The sequence below is a fragment of the Sceloporus occidentalis genome, unplaced genomic scaffold (assembly GCF_023333645.1).
Source record: "Sceloporus occidentalis isolate IW3139 unplaced genomic scaffold, rSceOcc1.0.p SCAF_86, whole genome shotgun sequence".
NCBI classification, from domain to species: Eukaryota; Metazoa; Chordata; class Lepidosauria; order Squamata; family Phrynosomatidae; genus Sceloporus; species Sceloporus occidentalis.
In genome coordinates, this window is record NW_028317066.1 from 801,443 (window position 1) to 824,984 (window position 23,542).

Genomic DNA, 23,542 nt, shown 5'->3' on the forward strand with positions numbered 1-23,542 from the left:
CACTTGGACCGGCGAACCGTAAAAGAAACACCGTGCTTTAAAAAAGTGATGTCAGAGGCACCCAACGCCCGCCCTGACACATCGCTCTTGGACCCAGCCACCAATTCTCCCAATCTGAAGGCACCAAAGAAAGCCACTGTAAATGCTGCACGAAACAGTTTGATTTCAAAACGAGATGAACAAACAACAGGTAAATGCATATACAGCTTGCATAACAATTGAAAACATATAGGGCGACGTACATCGTTAGTAATCGCATGAGCTCTTCTCCATCCTTCGACAGCCCTTTTTACCAGAAAAGAAGCGCAAGGGTCACAAAAACCTCCTGCCTTTGAAAAGAAAGAAATGCCAGCGAGATGAATGGCCATAGTTTTGGGAGCAATGTTATTGTGCCTAAGCCAAACCAAAAATTGCAAAACCACTTCTGTGGTAACCGGCCAACAAGGCTGTACAGCTGATTCACCAAAAAACTGAAAGAGTTTCTTTAAAGCATTCTTATAGCTCTTAAAAGTAGATGGAGCAATGGAACCCAAAATGCCTTGTATTATTTCAGACATCCAACCTCCCACATGGACACCGGAAACTGGGTAGGTCGAAGATCTGCCTCTGGGGCCAACAGACGAAATCGCTGAACCTGGAATCGAGAAATCGCATCAGCAATATCATTTTTTAATCCTGGGACATGTCGAGCTGTGAAAGAAATATTGTTAACCAAGCAACACAAAACAAATTTCCTGACCAAACCCATGACCCTAGTGGATTTAGAGGTTTGCTTATTAAGGACAGCCACCACAGCTTGGTTGTCGCACCAAAAACACACCTTTTTGTTGGAAAATTCGGCACACCAAATGATGACTGCTACAACAATGGGAAAAAGCTCCAGGAAGGTCATATCTCTTAAGATATCTGACCCATGCCACTCTGCAGGCCATTTTTCGGCACACCAATGGCCTTGAAAATAAACACCAAAACCGATGCTTCCAGCAGCATCAGAGTGAACTTGCAATTTATCTTCTAGGCACCAAGATTTTTGCCAGATGGCAATACCATTAAAGCCATTTAAAAATTGTAACCAGATTCTCAGGTCTTCTTTGATTTGTCTGGTAATGCGAACGTGATGATGCAAAAGCGTGGGGCCAGCCAGAGATCTAGCAAGCCTGGCACAAAAGGCTCTACCAGGAGCCACCACTTTGCAAGCAAAGTTCAGATGCCCCAATAAAGACTGAACTTGTTTTAACTTGAGCTTAGAAGCAGCCAAGGCATGGTCCAACAAACCACACAGGTTGGCAACCTTTTCTTGAGGCAAAGAGGAAAAGCCCTTAACAGAATCCAAATGAATACCTAAAAAAGACATAGCCGTAGCAGGGCCTTCCGTCTTATCTGCTGCCAGGGGAACCCCAACCTCAGCTGCCAACCCAGTGAAGGCATTTAACAGATCAGAACACTTGGAGGAGTTTTCAGGACCCACAAACATAAAATCATCCAGATAGTGGGTAACCAAAGGGGAAGAGGCCCTGCGTTTTAACTCCCATTCCAAAAAGGTGCTAAAAGACTCAAAGGCTGCACAGCTGATAGAGCAGCCCATAGGCATGGCCATGTCAAAATAAAATTTTCCTTCGAACTGGAAGCCTAAAAATTTGAAATCTTCAGGATGAACCGGAAGGAGTCTAAAGGCCGACTGAATATCGCACTTGGCCATAAGTGCACCCTTTCCACACGCCCGAACAAGTCGGACCGCATGATCAAAGGAAGCATATTTGACGGAACACAACTCCTCTGGGATCGCATCATTCACCGAAGACCCAGGAGGGTAAGAAAGGTGATGAATGATTCTAAATTCCCCAGGTGTTTTCTTAGGCACCACACCAAGGGGAGAAATATGAAGATTATCAAAAGGGGGAACATCAAAGGGACCGGCCACGCGTCCCGCCTGTATTTCCTTGTTGATCTTGGCCCTAAGAACCTCAGGCATGGATCTAGCAGACAACAAATTATTAGGAAAATGATGCGAAAGTGGGGCTTGAACCGGGATCCTAAATCCAAAGGAAAAACCATCAGCCAAATAAGAAGCAGCTTGCTTATTAGAGTATGCTGACAATAAAGGGAGAAGAGCACTGGTATTTACGGGCGTAAAAGCCATGGCTGATACCTGGGTTGAAACCTTAGCGACCTGTTCATTTTTGGCCCCCTGCAGCACCGGCATCTGGGCCCCCTGAACTTTCTCGTTTGCCGGTGGTCGTGGAGGCAGGGCGCCCAGCTCGAAAGGGCTGAGCGGCTGGAGCAGGGCGGGAACACGATGACCTAGGATGAGACCCTCTACAACTGCTACAACAATGTTCAAATTTACAATTTGTGCGAGAACAACGTCCAGCATTATAGTCCCAACAAGATAATTTAGCGTCCTTCTTGACCTGTCCTTTCTGTGGGCCCTTGAACCTAGCAAGGGTGCCCACCTCTAGCAGCCAAATTTCGTTATGGAGCAAGTCCCAACGCTCCCGTGAATTCTGCGATGCATGTTGACGAAAGGCCGCATCGTAGGCAGCAGCATCACCTGCGAATGTCCTTGCACGCAGAACATTCAAAAAATGGCTGTCCAAATGCCAAGCACGTTCAGGGAAGGCCATGGAAACCACAGCCTTGAAGATAACAAAGCCCTCTAACCAATTGGAAAAGGTGGGCTCAGCAGGAACTGCCTTTGGCTCGTGCTTACTAGCCTTTGTTGAAGTGACAGCCACAGCATCTTTTCCTTTAGGTTGAAGAAGGGTAAAAACGTCTACATAGCAACCCTTCAGGATATTCTTGCGCACTTTCTTCGATAAATGTGCACCAGGAGGACGCTCTCCAGGAGAGCAAATAGGAAAATCCGCTGCACGCGGATCCACCCACACACCCTGAAGACCTGGGCGCCAAGCCCTCTTTTTGATGGCCCACTTGGGCAAACCAGGAACCAAAGCATGCTCAACCCAAAAACCGTCCCTCCCAAAAGGCACCCCATGAGGATCTCCACCTTCCACGTCAGGCTGAAGAACTCCCTCTCGACGCGCTCTGCGACGTCTCCTCTTGGCCTTGCGTTTACGTTTCTTCTCCTTCCGACGCTCAGCTGATGACGTGGAGGACGAACTCGAGCTCGATGAGCTGGACGAACTGGACACCTGCCGGACGCGATGTCGGGATGAAGGAACCGATGAACTGGAGCCTTGACCGCCCGTAGATGTCGATGCAGGAACCGATGATCTGGGAACCTGACGTCCGGATAACTGAGGCTCACGTGTCGCAGATGCAGAAGAGCTGGCAAGCTGGCTAGAGGTAGTAGCTTTCTGAATGAGCTCAGCAATGGATCTTGACAGTACAGCCAAAGATTCGCCCGACAAACCAGTAGCCCCATCTGGCTGCGTCAATGTGTCCCCAGGTGGTCTAGAAGGAGGCCGATGCCTCTCCCCAGACCCACTGCTAGAGCTGGGAGAGATGTCTCTGGGACCTGTCCCAACATTTGGAGGGACCGACAATCTGAGCCGCTGCACAGCTCCTGAGCTCTGGCCCCTGCCAGTCCTGGACTTTTTAGGAGGCATTGTTTTAATACTGGACAGAGGCACCACAACAAGCAATGTCCTATAGTCTAAACAAAAGAACAAAGCTTGCAAAGACTAAAATTAAAAGCAAGACCTGGCAATAGCAGCACAGAGGATAGTGCCTAAATTGATGGCGGATTTTCCCGCCAAAACAAAATGGCGGATTTTCCCGCCAAAACAAAATGGCGGATTTTTCCCGCCAAAACTAAACCGGCAGGAGGGCCAAAATCCCCTGAGGGGGAAGAAAAGATGGCCGCCGCGCCCGCAGGCCAGGCCTCAACCGGCCACAAGGACCCCCCCACTGGGTCCGTCGGCGACGGAGCCGCGGACCGGGGCTAAAGGCCCCAGTGGAACGGGGATGGGGGAGGACCAACCGCCCCCACCACACCGCCCCACTTACCCCGGCCCCGGCCGGCTCCAAGGAAGGGAGGAAAGACTCAGGAGGAAGCTACTCCAGTCTTCCTCCCTTCCTTCTTGGCTCCGCTCCGTGCGAAGCCAAGCGCCGACTGAGGGGACAGGGCCAACAACACGGCCTAATAAAGGCCTAGGCCCCGCCCCCTCCAACGTGCAGTGCGGGGCTCCTCCCCCAGGGCAGCCCAACCAATGAGCTGCCCTGGAGGACCGGAAGTCCCGCACCACAAAGTCCGGCTCCCAGAGCGTCGCGGGGCGGAAGGGGCCGCCCCTTCCGCCCCGCGCACCAATAGGGAGCCGGGCAAGCCCCAGAGCATTCTGGGGCTTGTAGTTTTCTGCCGATTCTTCGGCAAAACGGCCTGCCCCGCAGCGAGGCGGCCGTGATTTGCCTTCATGCCATAGACCAATACCTCCCCCAAAAGAGAGTATTCATTGAGGCCTTTCCTCCTTCCCTCCATGGCCACCTTTCCCTCCTCCTTCTAGGCCTGCCCCCCACAATCACCTTTCCTCTCCTGGCAATGGGAAATGGGGGCTCTAAGACTTTTCCTGTCCCCCTCTGAGAAGCAGCTCCCCTACACAACAGATACTCCATGCCTTCTTAGAGTGGTGGGGGATTAGGGGATGGGGAATTGGAGAGGACCCTGGTTATGTCCCTATAGCTGGATGTGAAATGAGTGCATCATAAATGAATAATAAACAAATAATCTGCAGAAACCTCCAGACGTCCCCAGTGCTTTTCCTCATCAACGGCCCATTTCCCAAGAAGGTGTCATCCACACAACAGAAATAAGGCACTTTGACACCACTTTAACCGCTCAGTGCTATGGAATCCTGGGATTTTACCTTTGGACACTTAGCCTTCTCTGCCAGAGAGCTCTCATGCCACAACAAACTACAAATCCCAGTATTCCATAGGATGGAGTCAGAAGACTTAACACACTTTAGAACTGGATTATTTCTGTAGTGCAGATACAGCCTGAGTCAGTTGTAAAAGGGTAGAAGCACCAAAGTTGATTTTTATCCTGTTAAAAATGGTTTTGCTTTTTAAAAATATAAGCAGTTTGTTTTTCTGTCTAATCCTTATTCTTGTTGTTCTTGTTTGTTTGTATGTTTATTCGTTTCATTCTTGGTAATATGAGTTATTCTGGTCTGTCTCCTTCCTTCTTGCCTGAAAATCTCTTAATAAGGAAACTGGGGAGACTTTTAAAACCTCCCAAAGGAGCCACTTTTGGCCTTTTTGGGGGGACTAGCCTCCTCTTAGAAGCCAAAGCCCAATGTTTGTGAAGAAGAAGAAGAAGGAAGAAGGTTTGTATTAAAACTATCCTCCCATTTCTGATCCCTTTTAAAACCCATGTTCCCCAGAAGGAGCAGAGTTGTGTAATAAGAAAACCCTCTCAGAAAAGAGACACAAAAGACACACAAAGAGACACACTTTCTTCCTTTTGGCCCAAGGAGCCTGGCCTCCTTCTGACTCTGGAGCCTCAGGAGAGAAAGAGAAGCCTCTGTTCAACTGAGACTCAGAGAAGGTTCTGGAACATTATTCCCCACAGTCACAAGCAGCACAAAATGGCCGCCAGAACACAAAATGGAATTCTAGGAAATGTAGTTTTGTGAGACATTGCATCTAATCTGTCAGAGAGCTCTGGTGCCACAATAAACTCAATTTCCCAGGATTCCCTAGCACTGGGCCAGGGCAGTTAAAGCGCTCTCAGACTGGACTATTGCTGCCGTGTCTTTTGGGCCTTTCTTGGCCGCAAACTGTCCATAGCCTGCAATGCATCTCCTAATTCTGTTGGCAGTCCCTCCCTCCCAACACTTTCTCATTTCCCCCCAAAACCAGCGCAAAGCTGGCAGATGGAAAGAGGTTTTAAAGCAGCATTTAAATCTGCCATATTTGTTTGTGAAAGGCTAAATGTCCCAAATGCTATTATCAGTTTTGTAGCTATTATTACAGAAAGACGTAGAGTGCAAACTCCTCAAGTACACTCGGCCCTCGGGTTACGAAATTAATCCGTTCCGCCGCCATTTTCGTAACCCGGAAGGCTTCGTAAGCTGAGAAAGCCATAGGCGCTAATGGAGAAAAGCCGCGATTTGGTGCGAAATAGCGCCGAAAAGCACCAAAAGGTTATTCGTAACCCGGAATAACCTTCGTAACCCGGAAATATTTTTTATTTTATTTTTTTTTCGTAACCCGGAAATTTCGTATCCCGGCGCATTCATATCCCGGGGTAAGAGTGTACCTTTATTTTCTGGAGTGAGATGGGCTTTTCCAACTGACTCGCTTTGATGATCTCCGGTGGTCCAAGCAGCCAAACTGCGGCCCTGGAATAATAATAATAATAATAATAATAATAATAATAGTTTTATAACCCTCTCTTCAGCCAAAAGACTATCAGAGTGTCTTACAAATTGTTAATTAGACATTTAGACATTATGGCTCTTAGCCCAGAAGACCCTTAACTTCCTTAAATCTCTCTGCCTCCATCCAGTGAATTATAAAAGGATTTCCCTTAACCTACACTGGGACCATTTAAGGAACCTTATTTCTCCTTCTTTACTGATTTTCCAAGCATCAACCGATCCAAAACCCGTGTAAAAGGAGCATCGAGTAGTACATACTCTAAGGAAGTATTTATTATAGCTAACAAAATATAAGTAAAACATGTCATACAAGATATTAAGAATCTTGCAGGTACAATATTTGTAAGTATATAATGTTCAATTCATACAAGCTATTAAAGAAATAAGTAAACCTAAGTGTCCAATTCTGAGACTGACTTCCAAGATCCGCTCTTTAACTCTCTCTCTCGATCTCCAACCGACACAATTCCCCCAACTGTCTCTTGGTCTCTCAGGCCTTATATCTCCTTCTCACGGAAGCTTCCAGAAGAACCTTCATCTTGTTCTCTGATTGGTCAAGAGAGCCTTCCGTAGCAGTGATGTCATTCTGCATTTGCATAAACCTCCCTTTTCTGCCTGAAGAAGACCTCCATTGACTGGAACCCTGTTGTAACAACAACAACAACAACAACAACCACAACCCCTCTTTTCCTTGGAAGAGATTCACAATTATACCTTATTTCCTGGATGGGAAGAATAGGAGAGTTCCAGCGGTCCTCATTTCCACTCCCAAATTCCCATGAAAGAGGTTTCCTAAGGCATGTGCCAGGACAGAGCGGGGAATGGGGGTTCCTCATGGGCAAATTACCATTTGTCAGCTGAACTTGGGGCTCAGGGTCCCTAAGAAAAGGAGGTGCCAGGCCCCCCCAGAATCTCCTCTGAGCCTCCAGGAGAGCAAGACTCAGGGAAGGGACAGTCTGCCAGGGGCTGAGAGCTGCTTGGACTAAACCTTGAGGGCACTTTCCCAAAAGCTGGCCAGGATTGGCTTCAGGGGCTGGCATTTTCCTCTCAGAGGACCATCAGGATCTCAAAGACCACTCCCCATTTTGGATATCATTTTTCAACTGTGCTGCCCTCAGTGGAGATTGCTTGCTCCTAAGGTGCCATGGAAGTGAGCATGGAATATACAGAGAATATGGCTTTTGCAGTCTTTTCCACCATTGAGCGTACCTTGTGTTGTCTTCAAGCCTGTCAAGAGAGCCGGAAAGTAATCGGGGGGAGAAAGCAAAGTCCCACATTTGCTTCCATAAGCTCCCCCTGAAGCTTTTCCCACCATGCCCTAGTCCTCAGTCTCCCTCCCAGGCTCCAGTGTTTCCTAGAGAGATAGAAACCTTCAAGGGAGAGTCTTTGGGAGTCAAGCCAAGCTCTCCTCTGCTTCCCCAAGGCCTCCTTCTCCATCCCCTGCTGGTCTTTGGAAGGAAGACCCAGACTGCTCCTGGGAAAGTTACTTTTGGAGGGACAGGGACTCCCAAAACCTCTCAGTTTGGCTCTAATATTAAGTATGTCAGATATTTGCAATGTACTGGGCCAGGTCTTACGCCAGGAGTGGGGATCCCAGGGCCCTCGCTCTGTATCTCCATTAAGAAAAAGACTGAATCTCCATGACTGGTGCTATGTTTCATACTCTTATGATGGGCAGCCAGGAAAACAGAATGCTTCAAAGAATTCAAAGGGTTCTTGGATGGAGAGAGAAGTGCAAGATGCCTTAAAATCATATGTTCTGAATCAAAAACAGCATCAAAGGGGGATCTAATAGTTTTACAGGACAGAATCTGGATAGACACTTCCTCCAAACAAAAAGTATTTCACACTTCCACTTTCTCTCCTTTCTGGAAATGTTGATGCCTCAAGGGCTGGATCCTAAGCAAAACAGAGAGAAGGTTTGAACTGCAATTCAGAGGTCAAGATTTGTATGTGGTTTTTGATGCCATTTACTATTTTCAAGGTCCAGCTGTATAAATGATTTAATCTTTTTTAAAAAAATTGTTATAATTTTAATCCCTTTGCGTAGTTTTGAATTTGTACTGTATTAAATTTGCTGTTAGCCACCCTGAGTCCCTATATTGGGAGAAAGGATGGATGTATATAAATAAACTAAATAAACTGGAGATCCCTTGAAGATCCATGGGTTTCTTGGTGTAAATAGCCCTCCACCAATGGAGACAGAGACTGAATGAGTCTGTCCAGAATTGCTAGGGGTCATTTTTGGCACCTGGGTTGTATCTCCATTGCCCAAACCTAGCACTTTGACACCATGAAACTTCCAGGACTCTGTCCAACAGAATCCTGGGATTTCATCTTTCAGGTACTTAGAATTATATAGCAACTCTCATGAAGGACTGCACTGGGGCTCTCTACCAAGCATCCAGTTCTAAGCATCCCATTCCCAGGTTTCTCTGGGGTGGATTCACAACCGTTAACATGGCACCAAACTGGTACAGTTGGATAATACGCATAGGACTTCGGTTGCCTACTTTCTGGTGTCCCTCCATCTCTCTTATAGGGTTGTGAATTCAGGTCCTGAGGTTTGTGAGCTAAAACCTAGGACCTGGGGCAGGGCCTCTAGCGATCTCATTCAGCCTAATGCATAAATTACAAACCACAGTCGCTCACAGTTTGTCATTCAAATCTACTCAATATACTTTCCTGTGTAGAAATGAAGAGAAAATTTTTTAAAGGTCTGTTCCCAGATCAAGGGGAAATGAGAGCATTATTCTTTCTCACTTGCTTGGAGAGACAGGATAAAAAGCGTGAAGTCGAAGGCTTTCATGGCTGGCTTCCATAGCTTTTTGTGGGGTTTTTGGGCTATGTGGCCACGTTCTATAAGAGTTTCTTCTGACGTTTCGCCAGCATCTGTGTCTGGCATCTTCAGAGATTCCAGCCACAGATGCTGATGAAATGTCAGGAAGAAACTCTTCTAGAACATGGCCACATAGCCCAAAAAATCCACAAAAAACTAAGGATAAAAAGCATTTAATTTAGCCTCTTCTTTCTAGCCAGATGGCGAATGCAGAGTATAGTAGTGAGCCCTTGTACCACCACAACTGAGAGAAAGCAAGACACTAAACCAATCCATAGACCCCTGCAATTTTTCTAGTTGAAGAAACCAATGAATTAAAGCTTGCAAATTATAATAAGCTACTGCTCTCACATCTGATCTGGATGTTTGCACAGAGCCCTTTCCTCTTTCCTGGAATTGGGCTCCCTCCAAAATGGAGAAGAGGCAGCCTCATCTCCTGTCTGAAGATCATGCATGAAAACCAGGCCCTGCTGTATCGTATCTTTACTGCCACATGTAAAAAGGGCAAGGAAAAACACCTGTTACAGGAGAAGAAAGCAAATAAAACCTGATCCTTTCTGGTCCAGGTTTAGGTCCTGGGCAAAAGAAGGGAACCCAGGATTTGACTTGGGAGTTAGCGAATGTTGTGTGGCCTGCCCTGCCTGCCCTGGGGCCTCCCTGGGGACCAAATCCATTACCCTTCTCTTTTCCCTCAGTCAGCATTCTCACAAAGGAACCAAATTTAGAGGTCTCCCAAAGGCATCTTGAGGCACCCACCTTTCCTTTCCTGCCAAGGAAACCCAGAAGGAGCCCTTCTTCCTAAGCAGCCAACGACCAAAGCCACCAGCCTTCTAGAACCCTATTCAGGCTCCAAGCCAACCACTAACAATGGTCCAAGTTCAGGGCTGCTTTAACTGTCTGGCTGAATGCTAGGGAATTCTGGGAACTGTAGTTTTGTGAGATATTTAGTCTTCTCTGTCAGACAACTCACATGCCATAATAAACTAAAATTCCCAGGATTCCCGAGCACTGAACTAGGGCAGTTAAAGTGGTTTATTTCTGCAAACTGGATTATTTCTGCAATGTGTTTTTGACCTCTGTTACTATTTGAGCGTCCACAAGGCCCTGTGGGTTTGAAGGGAAGATTCATCATCATCATCATCATCATCATCATCATCACCATCATTTCTGCAGTGTCTTTGAACCAGATCTGAGAGAGCCCTGCAGCCTGGATCTCCCCAAATCCCAAATATTGCCCTCTCAGCAAAGCCTGGAGATATTAACCTTTAAGGACCAGAACTCTTCAAAGGCTGACTTTCCCAATCTCTCCTGAGAGATCCTCCTGGCCCCAGAGCAGCCCCAAAGAAAGGGGTCCCATTGATTGGGGGCCCATGTCTTTCTGAGTCTGTGGGTCCAGAAGAAGAGGACTGTTTTCCAGGACCCTCTTCCTAACCTCACAAGACAGCTCTTAGCATTTGCCCAACATGCAAAGATCAGGCAAGCAAGATCTGCTTTGCTGTTTGCAAAAAAAGATGGAAAAACAATAGGCCCTTGGCATCCTTTGGGATTTGGTTTGGATGGAAAATCCATGGGTGCTCAAGTCCCATTATATAAAATGGGTGACCTTGGGTAAGTCACACTCTCTCAGCCTCAGAGGAAGACCAATGGCCAACTGGAAGGCATGCAACACACACACACACATACACACATCTACATGATGGAAATGGCATTCATTCTGGGCCATGAAACCCACTGCGGGGGAACCTTGGGCAGCACTCTCTCAGCCTCAGAGGAAGACAAAGGGCAAAGTGGAAGGCAAACCTGAAGGCAAGGAAACCCTGGGAATAGGGACACTAGATGCGAGTTCAAGGTAAGCAGCACACCCCCAGCCCCCAAGGCACACTCTCTCAGCCTCAAAAGATGGCAATGGTAAACACTCTTCGACAAAACCCACAAAGAGACTCCTGTGATAGTGTTGCCTTAGGATCCCCAGAAAGGAATTGAAGGCACACAATTGTCCCCCCAAAGTCTGGGAGGAAAAGGAGGAGGAAGGCTTAGAGGAAGGGCTGGAGGCAGAGGAAGGCTTAGAGGAAGAGGAGGAGAAGGAGGAAGGCTTAGAGGGCCTGATGAGGAGGAGGAGAAGGAGGAGGAAGAGGAAGGGCTTACAGGAAGGTCCTGAGGAGTAGGAGGAGGAAGGCTTAGAGGAAGAGCCTGAGGAGGAGGAAGAGCAGAGAGGCCTCTGGAGGATTCTGCAGAGGAAGAAGAAGGGGAAGAAGAAGGAGCTCCTGAGCATACGCAGAGGCCTCTGGGGGAGAAGCCACTGGGAGAAATCTCCTGGTTGTACCTTATTATTACTATTATTAGTAGTACTTGTAGCATTAGTATTATTAAATTTTCTTTATTTATCAAGACATGGAAAGACGTATTTATAAAGAGCATCTCAGTGAGTCTCTATATTATAGCATCAGGAAAGATTTCAGCTGTTGTTAAGGTTTGGAAATGCTGTTTGGGGTCCCTTCTGACTTTGGAGCCCTTTCATCCTCCATTTTGGGTTCCCTGAAGGCCTCAAACTGCCAAGCGCTCAGGCAGAGGCAGAGATTTTGTGTTCCAGTAGCCATTTTGTCTTCTGGTGGCCATTTTGTGGTTCTTGTGACTTTGGGGAATATTGTTCCAGAACCTTCTCTGAGCCTCAGTTGAACAGAGGCTTCTCTTTCTCTCCTGAGGCTCCAGAGTCAGAAGGAGGCCAGGCTCCTTGGGCCAAAAGGAAGGAAGTGTGTCTCTTTGTGTGTCTTTTGTGTCTCTTTTCTGAGAGCGTTTTCTTATTACACAGCTCTGCTCCTTCTGGGGATCATGGGTTTTAAAAGGGATCAGAAATGGGGAGGATAGTTTTAATACAAGCCTTATTATTATTATTATTCACAAACATTGGGCTTTGGCTTCTAAGAGGAGGCTTGTCCCCCAAACAAGGCCAAAAGGAGCTCCTTTGGGGTTTTTTAATAGTCTCCCCAGTTTCCTTATTAATAGATTTTCAGGCAAGAAGGAAGGAGACAGACCAGAATAACTCAGATTACCAAGAATGAAACAAACAAACGTACAAACAAACAACAACAAAAATAAGGATTAGAGACTAAAAGAAACTACTTTTTTAAAAAAGAAAAACCATTATTAGGGGGGTAAAAACAAGACTTTGGTGCTTCTACTATTTTAAAGCTGACTCAGGCTGTATCTGCACTGCAGAAATAATCCAGTTCTAAAGTGTGTTAACTCTCCTGGTTCCATCCTATGGAATCCTGGGATTTGTAGTTTGTTGTGGCATGAGAGCTCTCTGGCAGAGAAGGCTGTGTGTCCAAAGGTAAAATCCCAGGATTCCATAGCATTGAGCGGTTAAAGTGGTATGAAAGTGCCTTATTTCTAAGTGCGGATGCAGCCTTCTTGGGAAAGGGGCTGATGCTGGGGAAAAGCACTGGGGACCTCTGAAGGTTTCAACAGATGAATTATTTATTTATGATGCCCTCATTTCACATCTAGCTTTGGGGACATAACCAGGGCCCTCTCCAATTCCCCATCCCCTAATCCCCCCCCCCACTTGAATAAGGCATGGAGTATCTGTTGTGTAGGGGAGCTGTAGTGAATCTATGCTATGTCCAGGGGGCTTTGTTTGGTGCAGAGGGAGGAAGGTGATGCCCACCTGTGCATCGGCCCAAAGGAGACTTATGTCACCTGCGTGTGTCACCAGCAGGATGCTGTTCTCTGTGTCTTTGAGTGCTGCAGGGTTTCTTGCCAACTCAATCCTAATCCAGGTCCCTTTTCTCAGGACCTTCATCTCAGCCTCCTTGTACACGGCTTTGGGGCCTCTCTTGCTGGAAGTGACCAAGTGCAGGGCCACCAGGACCCCTTCCCACCTGATGGCCGACACAGAGGCCAAGCCGAGGGAGCTGGGCTCCAACATAAAGAGGCTGCTGAAGTACAACTCTTTGGTAAGTTACCATCCTGATTATTACTTTCATCTATGTCTGGACTGGCTCATGAAAGCAAACGGGAAACATACTGTCCCAGTTTGGCAGAGGGAATCCTGATTAATCCTCTGTAACCTGATTTTTTTCAGAGATTTTGAAAATGTCCTATTTTATTCTCTTCCTCCCACTTTCCCCCTTGTTTTCAGGTCAGTTCAGTTGCTGCAAAATGTGTTCCAAGTTCAAAAGAGTGTGCATTTGATTCACTCAAAAGAGGGGAGAGGGGAGGAAAGAAGGGCGCAGGGTCTTGCCCTTGCCAGGAGTCGGAGGCAAAAGCCAACTTTTGCACCCTTCCTCGCTTGTGTGATCTTTATCATTAACAACTTGGGCCATCTTGATCCCCTTCTGGTGTTGCTTAGCCACATGTGTCTTCCTTTCCCAGTCTGTGAAATGCTGGGGGAGATGGAAAAATATCTCTGTACCTAAATTGAGGGTAGGCCAAGTGGTCCTCAAGTTTGAGTACTCCCTAAACTGTTTTTTAAAATTTGCCTCTGAAATTAGGTGATATATGGCTAAATGTACTATAATTCATACATGTTGTGATAGTCAGTATCCTAATCAATCAATAATATTCCAGAAATGGCCTACATTATATTGTTTATCATAGTATATATTATTTTGAAAGGATTTGAGACAAACTGGATCTCAAAGGCTGTAGCTTTTTCTTGCTTGCAGAATTTAAAGTTTATTTCCTGGACTGAATTCTGAAGTGTTGAAATAATATTTGCAATGCACCATGTGCTTTCTTCCCCTTTTGTTTAGTCACTCTATTTTCTCTTGCAGGTGACCTTTGAGGATGTAGCAGTATATTTCACCGAGGAGGAATGGAAACTGTTGACGAAGAAGCAGAAACTTATGTACAGTTCTGTAATGATGGAGAATTATGACAATGTGGCCTCTGTGGGTAAGGAACCTGAATCCATTGCCCTTCCTGTGAAGACTGAGGGCCCTTTCATAATTTACTGTCAGAGCGTTGTGATTCCACTTTAGAATTATAGAACCAAAGAGTTGAAACAGACCACAAGGACCATCCAGTTCAGTTCTCTGCCATGCAGGAATAAACATTTAAAGCACCCCCGAGAGATGGCTATCCAGCCTCTGTTTAAAGACCTCCAAAGAAAGAGACTCCACCAAACTCTGAGGGAGTATATTCCACTGTTGAAGAGCTCTTACTCTCAGGAAGTTCCTCCTAAAGTTTAAGTGGAATCTCTTGTCCCTGTGGCTTGCATCCATTGTTCCATGTCCTTTTCTCTGGAGTAGCAGAAAGCAAGCTTGCTTCATCCTGAATATGACATCTCTTCAAATATTTGAACAGGGCTGTCATATCCACTCTTAACCTTCTCTTCTCCAAGCTAAACATACCCAGCTCCCTAAGTCATTCCGCAGAGAGCATGGTTTCCAGACTGTTCACCATTTTGGTTTCCTTCCTCTGGACATGCTCCAGTTTCTCCACATCTGTTTGAATTGTGGTGTCCAGAACTGGACACAGGATTATTGCAAGAGAGCCCTGACCAACAAAGAATAGAGTGGCACTATTACTTCCCTTGATGTTGACACTATACTCCTATTGATACAGCCTAGGATCACATTGGCCTTTTTAGCTGCTGCATAACAATGTTGACACATGCTCATCTTGTGCTCTACTACCATTCCTAGTTCCCTTTCACACGTAATTTAATTGTCATAACAACTTCCTGTGGAATCTTGGAATTTCTAATTTTAGTGAGGCACTATTGTTCTCCACTTCGTAAGGATTCTAAATCTCCAATCCTAAATTGCCAGTTCTGGAATTTTGTGGGAAGGAGCCATGGAGATTAATGCTTTTTGCCCGTAAATGGTCCTCAGCCCATTCCTGAGCACGTTTCCTGGCTTTTGTGGCCCCTCTTCCAGCCTTTTGAGGCTCTGGAGAGGCTTTGTGGGAAAAGGACTTCCCTTGCCCCTGCAATGGATCAGAGAGGGTACAACAGTGGCAAAATGGCCCCACCTCCGCTCTGAGATTTCCTGGGGCCCAATATGCCCTCCCCTCAAACCCCAACAGTAATCCATCCCAGTCTTGGAGATGTCTTAAATTCTCCCATCTTCCATTTCTAACCAACATAATTTTGAGGGCAGTTGCTCTTCATCTCCAAGCGGTCTTAGATGAAACAGATTATCTAGACCCATTTAAGGTGGACCCTGGCACTTGACCCGCACTAATATCAAAAACCAGGTCCCAGACTCCTTCTTCTGCCTTTCCTAATGCATTAGTTGTATATTGATGGCCCTGCCTTTCTCAAGAAATGAGCCTCAAAGTGTCCCTTTTATGCATCACACTCTGTGGGTGTGTGTCTGTGATCGAGCGATGGAGGCAATGTGAAAAACAGAAAGGCAGGAAAGAGATGCTGAAGGAGAAAAGGTAAAGCAGTGCAGATGGGCAAGAGGGAAGGTTGGAGAGCGGAGGGAGAAAGGGAAGGGGATCCGGCCTCTGGGAGCCAGGAGGGGAAGGCAGGAGCAAAGCCAGGATTGCATAGCTCTGTACGGAGAGGCAGGGACCTCTGGGAAGGGCAAGGAGAGGGGTCTTGGGGATTGGGAGGCAGCCACCAACCGGACAGATAATAATAATAGGTTTTATTTGTATTTACCTGTATAATAGCCACAAAACAATAATAGCATCCAATTTACACACAGTAAAAAAACAAGTTGCTTAAAACTCAGTTCGGGACAAATAAAAACATCGTATAAAATGCACAATTGCGATCAGAAGTGGGATTTTTCCTTAAGTTCTTTAGAAGAGGTCGGGTGGGTAAGCCTGCCGGAAGGGATCAGTCTTAAGTTCTTTCTTGAAAGCATCCAAAGTGGTGATAAGACAGATCTCCTCCGGCAAGTTGTTCCATAACTTGGGGGCCATGGCTGTGTATGCTCTGTGAGAAGTTGTTCATGGCCTGACCTTTGGGTAATCTAATAGATTCTTCCCAGATGTTCTGAGAGTGTGGGGCGGATGGTGTAGGGAGAGGCCTTCCCTCCGTGGTTGATTCCAGAGGCCCTTTGTCACTCAAAATGCTGGAGTCTGGGGAGGACACCCACAAGTGCTATGCTTTTAGGGGAATTTCATACTTAGCTCAAAGGAGAGATTGAGGCAACAGTGACCTCAGGATTCATCCCAACTATACCAGGCCCAGAAGCACACAGAACTCCAGAGGCATTTCAAATAGGTTTTTGTGTTTTATTTAGGGGGAATAGCAAAATACATACACGCACACACAAATATACACATATAGGTGTTCACGCACACACACAAGAATTGGGTAACAAAGGTGGGAGTGCTGAATAGTGTGAGGCTTTGCTAATGGTAATACGTTACCTAGATCGATCTTGATCCCAATTGCTCAGGGTCCAAAAAGGGGAGAGAAGTCAGTAACTGCTATAGCAAGTGGGGTTGGCGAGTGTAGTGAGGTGTTTAGCAATGTAAACCAATGGAGTGTAAGTCTGCAACTGGACTGACGCTGAAGAACAGCCAGTTGGGGCTGATATTTATACTGAAATTGTTGCTTGGGGGCAGAAACCGAGGATTCGAAAAGGTTTAAATTGCTTTAGGATGTTTCCTGGGAGGGGAAAGAATTATATGAAACTGAAATAAATGCAATGGGTGCTTGGTGGAAATACTTCATCCAAACAGGATTGTCCCACCGGCTCTCAGGTCCTTCTTGGCTCTAAATTCTGGTCCCATTCACAAGCCAATGTATATCACAGTCTGAAGGTGACACTCGCAGAGCTCAACAATAACATTGCAGAGTACAGAAGCAAATCTCCAGATATAGGCATTGGCAATGCACTAACCACTTTCCACACTTAAAAATAACTCACAGACACAGTTGATTTCCTCCAGGTCCTTGGAGGTTCTTTAGCTTGAGTTGCAATAGAAAACAAATATGTACCAGCTCTCCTCTCTGACTTCCATCAACTTCACAATCTCTTCTACACTCATCTCCAATCCGCATGTGAGCTGTATACTGTATTGGTTGTGAGGCATCTCCTGGGGCCACACAGCATGAAGCATCTTCTGCAGTTAGCTTGCATCATGCCATCTGCTCTGACTCAACACTCTATGGCCGTCTCACAGGAAATGATGCCACTTTTCAATTAAAATAGTTTTACATATATTTAATGGAATATTTTTCAACGACCTGACTATCTCCTTCCACTGATTTCCTCATGGCAGTTCCCCTTCAATCACTTCTTTGGTAACTCCTATGAGTAAGAATACAGTCATTATATGGATTTGGGGGCATCTAGAACAGGGTCATGCTCAGGTCATTCACACCAACTTTATTAATTTAATCTCAAATAGGGAGGTGTGAAAGGGGGGCTAAATGTTGGGGTAACCCTTTCCTCTCTTAACACTAAGATTCAGTCTTGTCTGTCATTGTGCTCCTTTACAGAAGAATTTGTCAGTCACGACAAAGTCCACACAAGAAAGAAGTCACATAAATGCCAGCATTGTGGGAAATATTTTGCTTACATGTCAGTCCTAGTCATTCATCGTAGAGTCCACACAGGAGAGAAGCCATACAAATGCCAGCATTGTGGGAAAGGTTTTTCTTCAAAGTCATACCTATTGGCACATCAGAGATTCCACACAGGAGAGAACCCAAACAAATGCCAGCATTGTGGGAAAGGTTTTTCTTCAAAGTCATACCTATTGGCACATCAGAGAGTCCACACAGGAGAGAACCCAAACAAATGCCAGCATTGTGGGAAAGGTTTTTCTTCAAAGTCATACCTATTGGCACATGCAAGTTGCCACACAGGAGAGAACCCAAACAAATGCCAGCATTGTGGGAAATGTTTTTCATTGAAATCAAACCTAGTGACACACCAGAGAGTCCACACAGGAGCAGAGCCATACAAATGCCAGCATTGTGGGAAATGTTTTTCTCAGAAGTCACACCTAGTGATACATCAGAGAGTCCACACAGGAGAGAAGCCATACAAATGCCAGCATTGTGGGAAATGTTTTTATATGAAGTCAGTCCTAGTGACACATCAGAGAGTCCACACAGGAGAGAAGCCATACAAATGCCAGCATTGTGAGAAATGTTTTTCTTCAAAGGCACACCTAGTGATACATCAGAGAGTCCACACTGGAGAGAAGCCATACAAATGCCAGCATTGTGGGAAATGTTTTTCTTCAAAGGCACACCTAGTGATACATCAGAGAGTCCACACAGGAGAGAAGCCATACAAATGCCAGCATTGTGGGAAATGTTTTTCTTCAAAGGCACACCTAGTGAAACATCAGAGAGTCCACACAGGAGAGAAGCCATACAAATGCCAGCATTGTGGGAAATGTTTCTCTCAGAAGTCAGACCTAGTGAAACATCAGAGAGTCCACACAGGAGAGAAGCCATACAAATGCCAGCATTGTGGGAAATGTTTTTCTTTGAAGTCAGTCCAAGTGAGGCATCAGAGAGTCCACACAGGAGAGAAGCCATACAAATGCCAGCGTTGTGGGAAATGTTTTTCTTCAAAGTCAAACCTAGTGATACATCAGAGAGTCCACACAGGAGAGAAGCCATACAAATGCCAGCATTGTGAGAAATGTTTTTCTTCAAAGTCATACCTATTGTCACATCAGAGAGTCCACACAGGAGAGAACCCAAACAAATGCCAGCATTGTGGGAGATGTTTTTCTAGTAAGTCAAACCTAGTGACACATCTGAGAATCCACACAAGAGAGAAGCCACACAGATCCCAGAAATGAACTAACATTATATTTGTCAATAAGCAATACAAAGAATATATTTTAAAACCTGTGGTGATAAGGAAAAGCCCTTGTGATTTTAGGTTTGTGTGTCCATATGTCTGTTTATGTTTTTCAGTTATCTTTTGTTGAGTTGAGGTTTTAATTGCTATTATTATAGATTATTGCTTTAGTTTATAAATTTGAGTGGGGATTATGGGTGGTGGAATAGGTTAGTTAAACAGAGGGGTGGGATTGGCTGCAGCTGGTTAGAACAGTTATGGGAATTGATAGCATTTGGAATTTGTGGGATGTTGGCTGAAGAAAGTTTGGGACAGGCATTAACAGAAAGGGCTAGTTTGTGGGAATGACAAAGGGGCCTTGTTACCTGTGTGGCACAGAATGTGAGAACTGGAGGGGGGCTAGGTTTGGAAGAGGGTGATGTTTTAGGTTTTGGGGTTTTAATGTATTATTTGGCTTGGGGAGGGCAGCTCTGATTTAAACGCTGAATTTCTGATTATGTGTTTGCAATAAAGTTTTTGTTGTTTCAACACACTGGACTCATTGGTGTACAGAAATTCTGCATTTGCACAAAATGTACCCTTTCTTCTCTCCTCAGCCCTCAGCTCCATTCCCAGCCATAAAAACAGAGGCAAACACAGATATATACTCAGAGAGACAGAGCTATATGTACAAAGGAGAGCCTTCCCAGCCTTTCCCTCCTTAGTCCAGCTCTGCAGCTTGGGCTCCATTCCAGAAGGAAGGAAAAAAGGCCGTAGTCCTTCCCTTCTTCTAAAGGCCAACAGTGGAATAAACAGCAGCAGCAGCAGCAGCAGCAAAGGCCTTATGATCCCTGCGCATGCTGAAGAGGGTCCTTGGGGGCATCTGTGCATGCACACTCTCAGCCCCTGATGCTGCTCTGAGGGAGGGAAGTGGGGAGAGCCCATATTCATTTGGGGGAATCTCCCGGTTCTGGGACCATGCTGAAAGGGCTTTGGACCCCCTTGAAGCGATGTATGTAAAAAGAGGAGAAGGAAGGAATAAAGGAATGAAAGTGCCAAGGGAAGAGAAGCATAAAAGGACTGCTGAAGTTGGGGGGGGGGGGCGGATCTGGGACCTGTTTCAGGCACCTTCCTCCCGGAACCCATTATGAGAGCCTTCCACAGCTCACTATGATACTTTAAATGACTATTTCACAGATAATATCTCTCAGATAAGAGCCAAATTGGACATCAGCATTATTACAGAGGCTATAAGTGAGGTGTCCCTGAGTAAGATCATACTGGATCAGTTTGAATCTGAGTACTGAGGATGTGGACAAGCTCCTTGGAAGTGTGAAGAGGAAAACTCGCCCTCCCGACCCTTGCCCTTTTTATATCACCTGAGATATATCATATATGCATCTCTTAGTTAGGGCTATTTTCCATCATGCTTAAAAGAAGCGGTGCTACGGCCCTTTATGGAAAAGCCCTCCCTAGATCCCTTGGAGATGAACAATTACAGACCGGTCTCCCGTCTTCAATTTCTAACCAACATAATTTTGAGGGCAGTTGCTCTTCATCTCCAAGGGGTCTTGGATGAAACATTATCTGGACCCATTTCAAACTGGCCTCAGGATGGGATACGGAGTCGAAACTGTTATGGTTGCCTTAGTAAATGATCTTTGCTTCAAGGTGGGATGTAACATACCATACTTTAAGCTGTATTATTATGCAGCTTGTTTCAAATGGTTAGAAGAATGGTTCAAATTAGAAAACAAGAATTTATTGAATATAGAAAAAGCTAACCTGAATACTGGTATCCATGCATATATGTGGTTTACAAAACCAAAATATAATAATGCTTTTAACCATCATGTTATAAGAAGATCATTGCTTAAAGTATGGTATAAAATGAGACATCAATTTAGGGTGTCACTGCAAGAAGCCTATTTCAATAGAACAAAGGACAAAGATACTCCATGGCTAAGATACGGAGATTTAATAAACAGAACACCAGAAGGAAAATACAATGTGAAATCTATGGAAGAACTTAATGAAAAAGGAAACATGAAGGATTGGTTTTTATACAACAAATTAAACAATCGTTTTAAGGCAGACAATAAAGCTCCTGGGTTAACAATGGATAACAATGAAATAGATAAAATTATGATGGACAAAAAAGGTAAACACATTTCCAAATATTATAAACTATTAAAAGAAAGAGAACTAGAAGATGAAATTATTAAACACAGCATGGTAAGATGGGCAGGTGATATAAATAAAACTATAACTATAGAGGAATGGGGAAAATCATGGAAAGGAAGAAATAAATTCACTCTGTGCCAAAACTATAAAGAAAATGATATCAAAATGTTATAGAGGTGGTATCTAACCCCCCAAAAACCCACCAGATATACAAAGCTGGCAATACTAAGTGCTGGAAATGTGGGGAACCCGAGGGAAGCTTCTTTCATATTGGTGGACATGCATTAAAGCTCAAGGATTCTGGCAAAGGATTCATGGAAGCATCCAAAACATTCTGGATATAAATATTCCCTTTGAACCACATTTATTTTTACTAAACATGACACACAACATAAAGTCAGTAAAATACAATAGAATTGTTTTATATATGGTCTCATGTGCAAGGATCTTATTTGCTCAAGTTTGGAAATCTGCATTTAATCCTCCTATCAAAGATTGGTTGATTAAGATATATGAAGCTAGACATATGGATATAGTATCTGCCTTACTAAGAGGGAGATCAAAAGGATATTTAGAAATGGAATGGAGTTGTCTTAAAACATTTGAAGAAACGGGTGATAACATTCTGTTAAATTAATAGTTAATATTTGGTCGATATTTGGTCATTTAAATACTATCATGGGAATATCTCAGTGTAATAAACATTTTTGAAAGTCAAAAAAGGAAGACCCACATCATTGTTGTGGGGAGCGCCACACACCGAGTTATTATAGCCACATTCTGTGCTGCTCCTGGCCTGTCTGCAGGTGAGCCATTGACAGTTCGAGGGTGGTGACACGCTCCGACGCTGCAATGGTCAAAGGAAGTGTTTAGGGCGGCTTTGCTTGTTGTTTCTTGCTCCCTTCACCCTTAAATGTAGGGACCATTCAGACTACATTTTACCCCGGTTCCCAAACCGGTTTACACTTGCGCCGATTTTAACACAACTCGATTAGGGGCTTGCACAAGCGATCCAGGACAAATCCCCCTTAGTGTGGTTTTCTGAAAGCGGACTATTGACCCTTTCTTTTTGGAAACAACCGGCTCTTCCCTGCTGCTGGCAAATATGAACTCAACCGCAGTCATGATCAGGTCAAGTTCAGGGGTAGATTCCCCCGATTGAGGTAAAGGGTAGTAGGAACTTGTTTCAGGGGAGATTCGATATGGGGGCACCTGGATCTGCCCAGTTCTATCCAGGGCAAATGAGCGAGTGGGAATGGGGCCTTTGTGAAGGTGGGGGAACTCACCTTCCTGGTGCTGGCCCTCCAGGTGAGCGATGCTTTGGGCAAGGAGTCCCCCTCCTCATCGCCTGCAGCCTCTGGTTCCGCTGGAGGCAGGGCCTCTTCTCCAGCATCACCTGGAACAAGGAACCAGAACAATGGACAACAACAGATGGATGTGTGCATGTGTGTTTGTGCATATACATCCGTACATCTGTGTGTGTATATATATTTATATATATGTGTGTGTGTGTGTGTAGGCATCTCTATCTAAGTGCACTCAGACTTATACCTTTATGAGCCTATATATATATATATATATGGAATGTTTCAAGTCTATAGATCTTGCATACAACACCCATAGATACATCTATACATACCCATAGATATCTGTTGGGACGTGTGCATGTGTACATACATGTATGTATATATATATATATATATATATATATGGAGAGAGAGAGAGAGAGCAAGAGAGGGATGGCAATGTCTTTAAGGAAATACGCAACATCACAATTACCTCAATCCAGTGCCCAAAATAGGAGACCATCTTTAGAATATAATACTAAACAGACAGATATTCTAAAGATGGTCTCCTATTTTGGGCACTGGATTGAGGTAATTGTGATGTTGCGTATTTCCTTAAAGACATTGCCATTTTCGTTATTCTATAGAAATGTTTTCTTTGTCACTGGTTCTTGCTTTTCTTTACTATATTTCCCCTTATTATATCAGATTAAAACAGTCTGTAATCCTAGAGGAAATAAAAAATTAAATCAAGAAATGCAAGATATGCAGCAAGAAATGTGGGAAATGAAGATAGATTTGAAACGTGAATTTAAAACAGAAATTAAGAGCTTGAAACAAACGGTCGAAAAGGTGGCAAAAGATCTAGAAGAAACAGATATGAAAGTTGAAATTTTGGAAGTTAAAACTAAAGAACTGGAAGATAAGACAGTACAACTTTCACTAGAGCAAGAAAGAGAACGCGACCAAAGACCTATTGCAGATCTAAAGACCAGGGAACAATGTCTTAAAATTAGAGGACTCAAGGAATTACAAAACGAAGACCTTTATAAATATCTTTTACCTATTTTGGCTGATTTCACAGAAACATCGTGTTCAGAACTTATAAAAGAAGTGGACAAAAGCTTTAGAATCAACTCTAGAACAGCAAGAGAAAGAAATCTATCAAGGGATATTTCA

At 44.8% G+C, this 23,542-nt stretch overlaps 2 protein-coding genes across 2 annotated transcripts in view; one reads left to right on the forward strand and one right to left on the reverse strand.

Moving 5' to 3' along the window:
• Positions 1-549: 549 nt before the first annotated feature.
• LOC149284963 (uncharacterized) lies at positions 550-3,569 on the reverse strand. Its single transcript, XM_089495898.1, has 4 exons — positions 3,008-3,569; positions 2,097-2,325; positions 1,035-1,976; positions 550-634 (listed from the first exon to the last, which is right to left on the reverse strand). The coding sequence occupies exons 1-4, from the start codon at positions 3,567-3,569 to the stop codon at positions 550-552; spliced, it is 1,818 nt and encodes a 605-aa protein (XP_089352024.1).
• A 7,447-nt stretch (positions 3,570-11,016) lies between these two features.
• Positions 11,017-23,542, forward strand: part of LOC149284964 (uncharacterized) — a 33,899-nt gene continuing 21,373 nt past the window's right edge. Inside the window, exons 1-2 of the mRNA XM_089495899.1 lie at positions 11,017-11,029; positions 18,020-18,789. Coding sequence (XP_089352025.1) covers positions 11,017-11,029; positions 18,020-18,789 — 783 coding nt within the window. The remainder of the gene's footprint in view (positions 11,030-18,019; positions 18,790-23,542) is intronic.

Coding starts and splice junctions, on each gene's coding strand:
- LOC149284963 (XM_089495898.1), bottom strand. CDS start 3,569: ATGCCTCCTAAAAAGTCCAGGACTGGCAGGGGCCAGAGCTCAGGAGCT. Junction 1,977..2,096: donor AGTGCTCTTCTCCCTTTATT/GTCAGCATACTC, acceptor GTTGTCTGCTAG/ATCCATGCCTGAGGTTCTTA. Junction 635..1,034: donor TTTAATGGTATTGCCATCTG/GCAAAAATCTTG, acceptor TCTCGATTCCAG/GTTCAGCGATTTCGTCTGTT.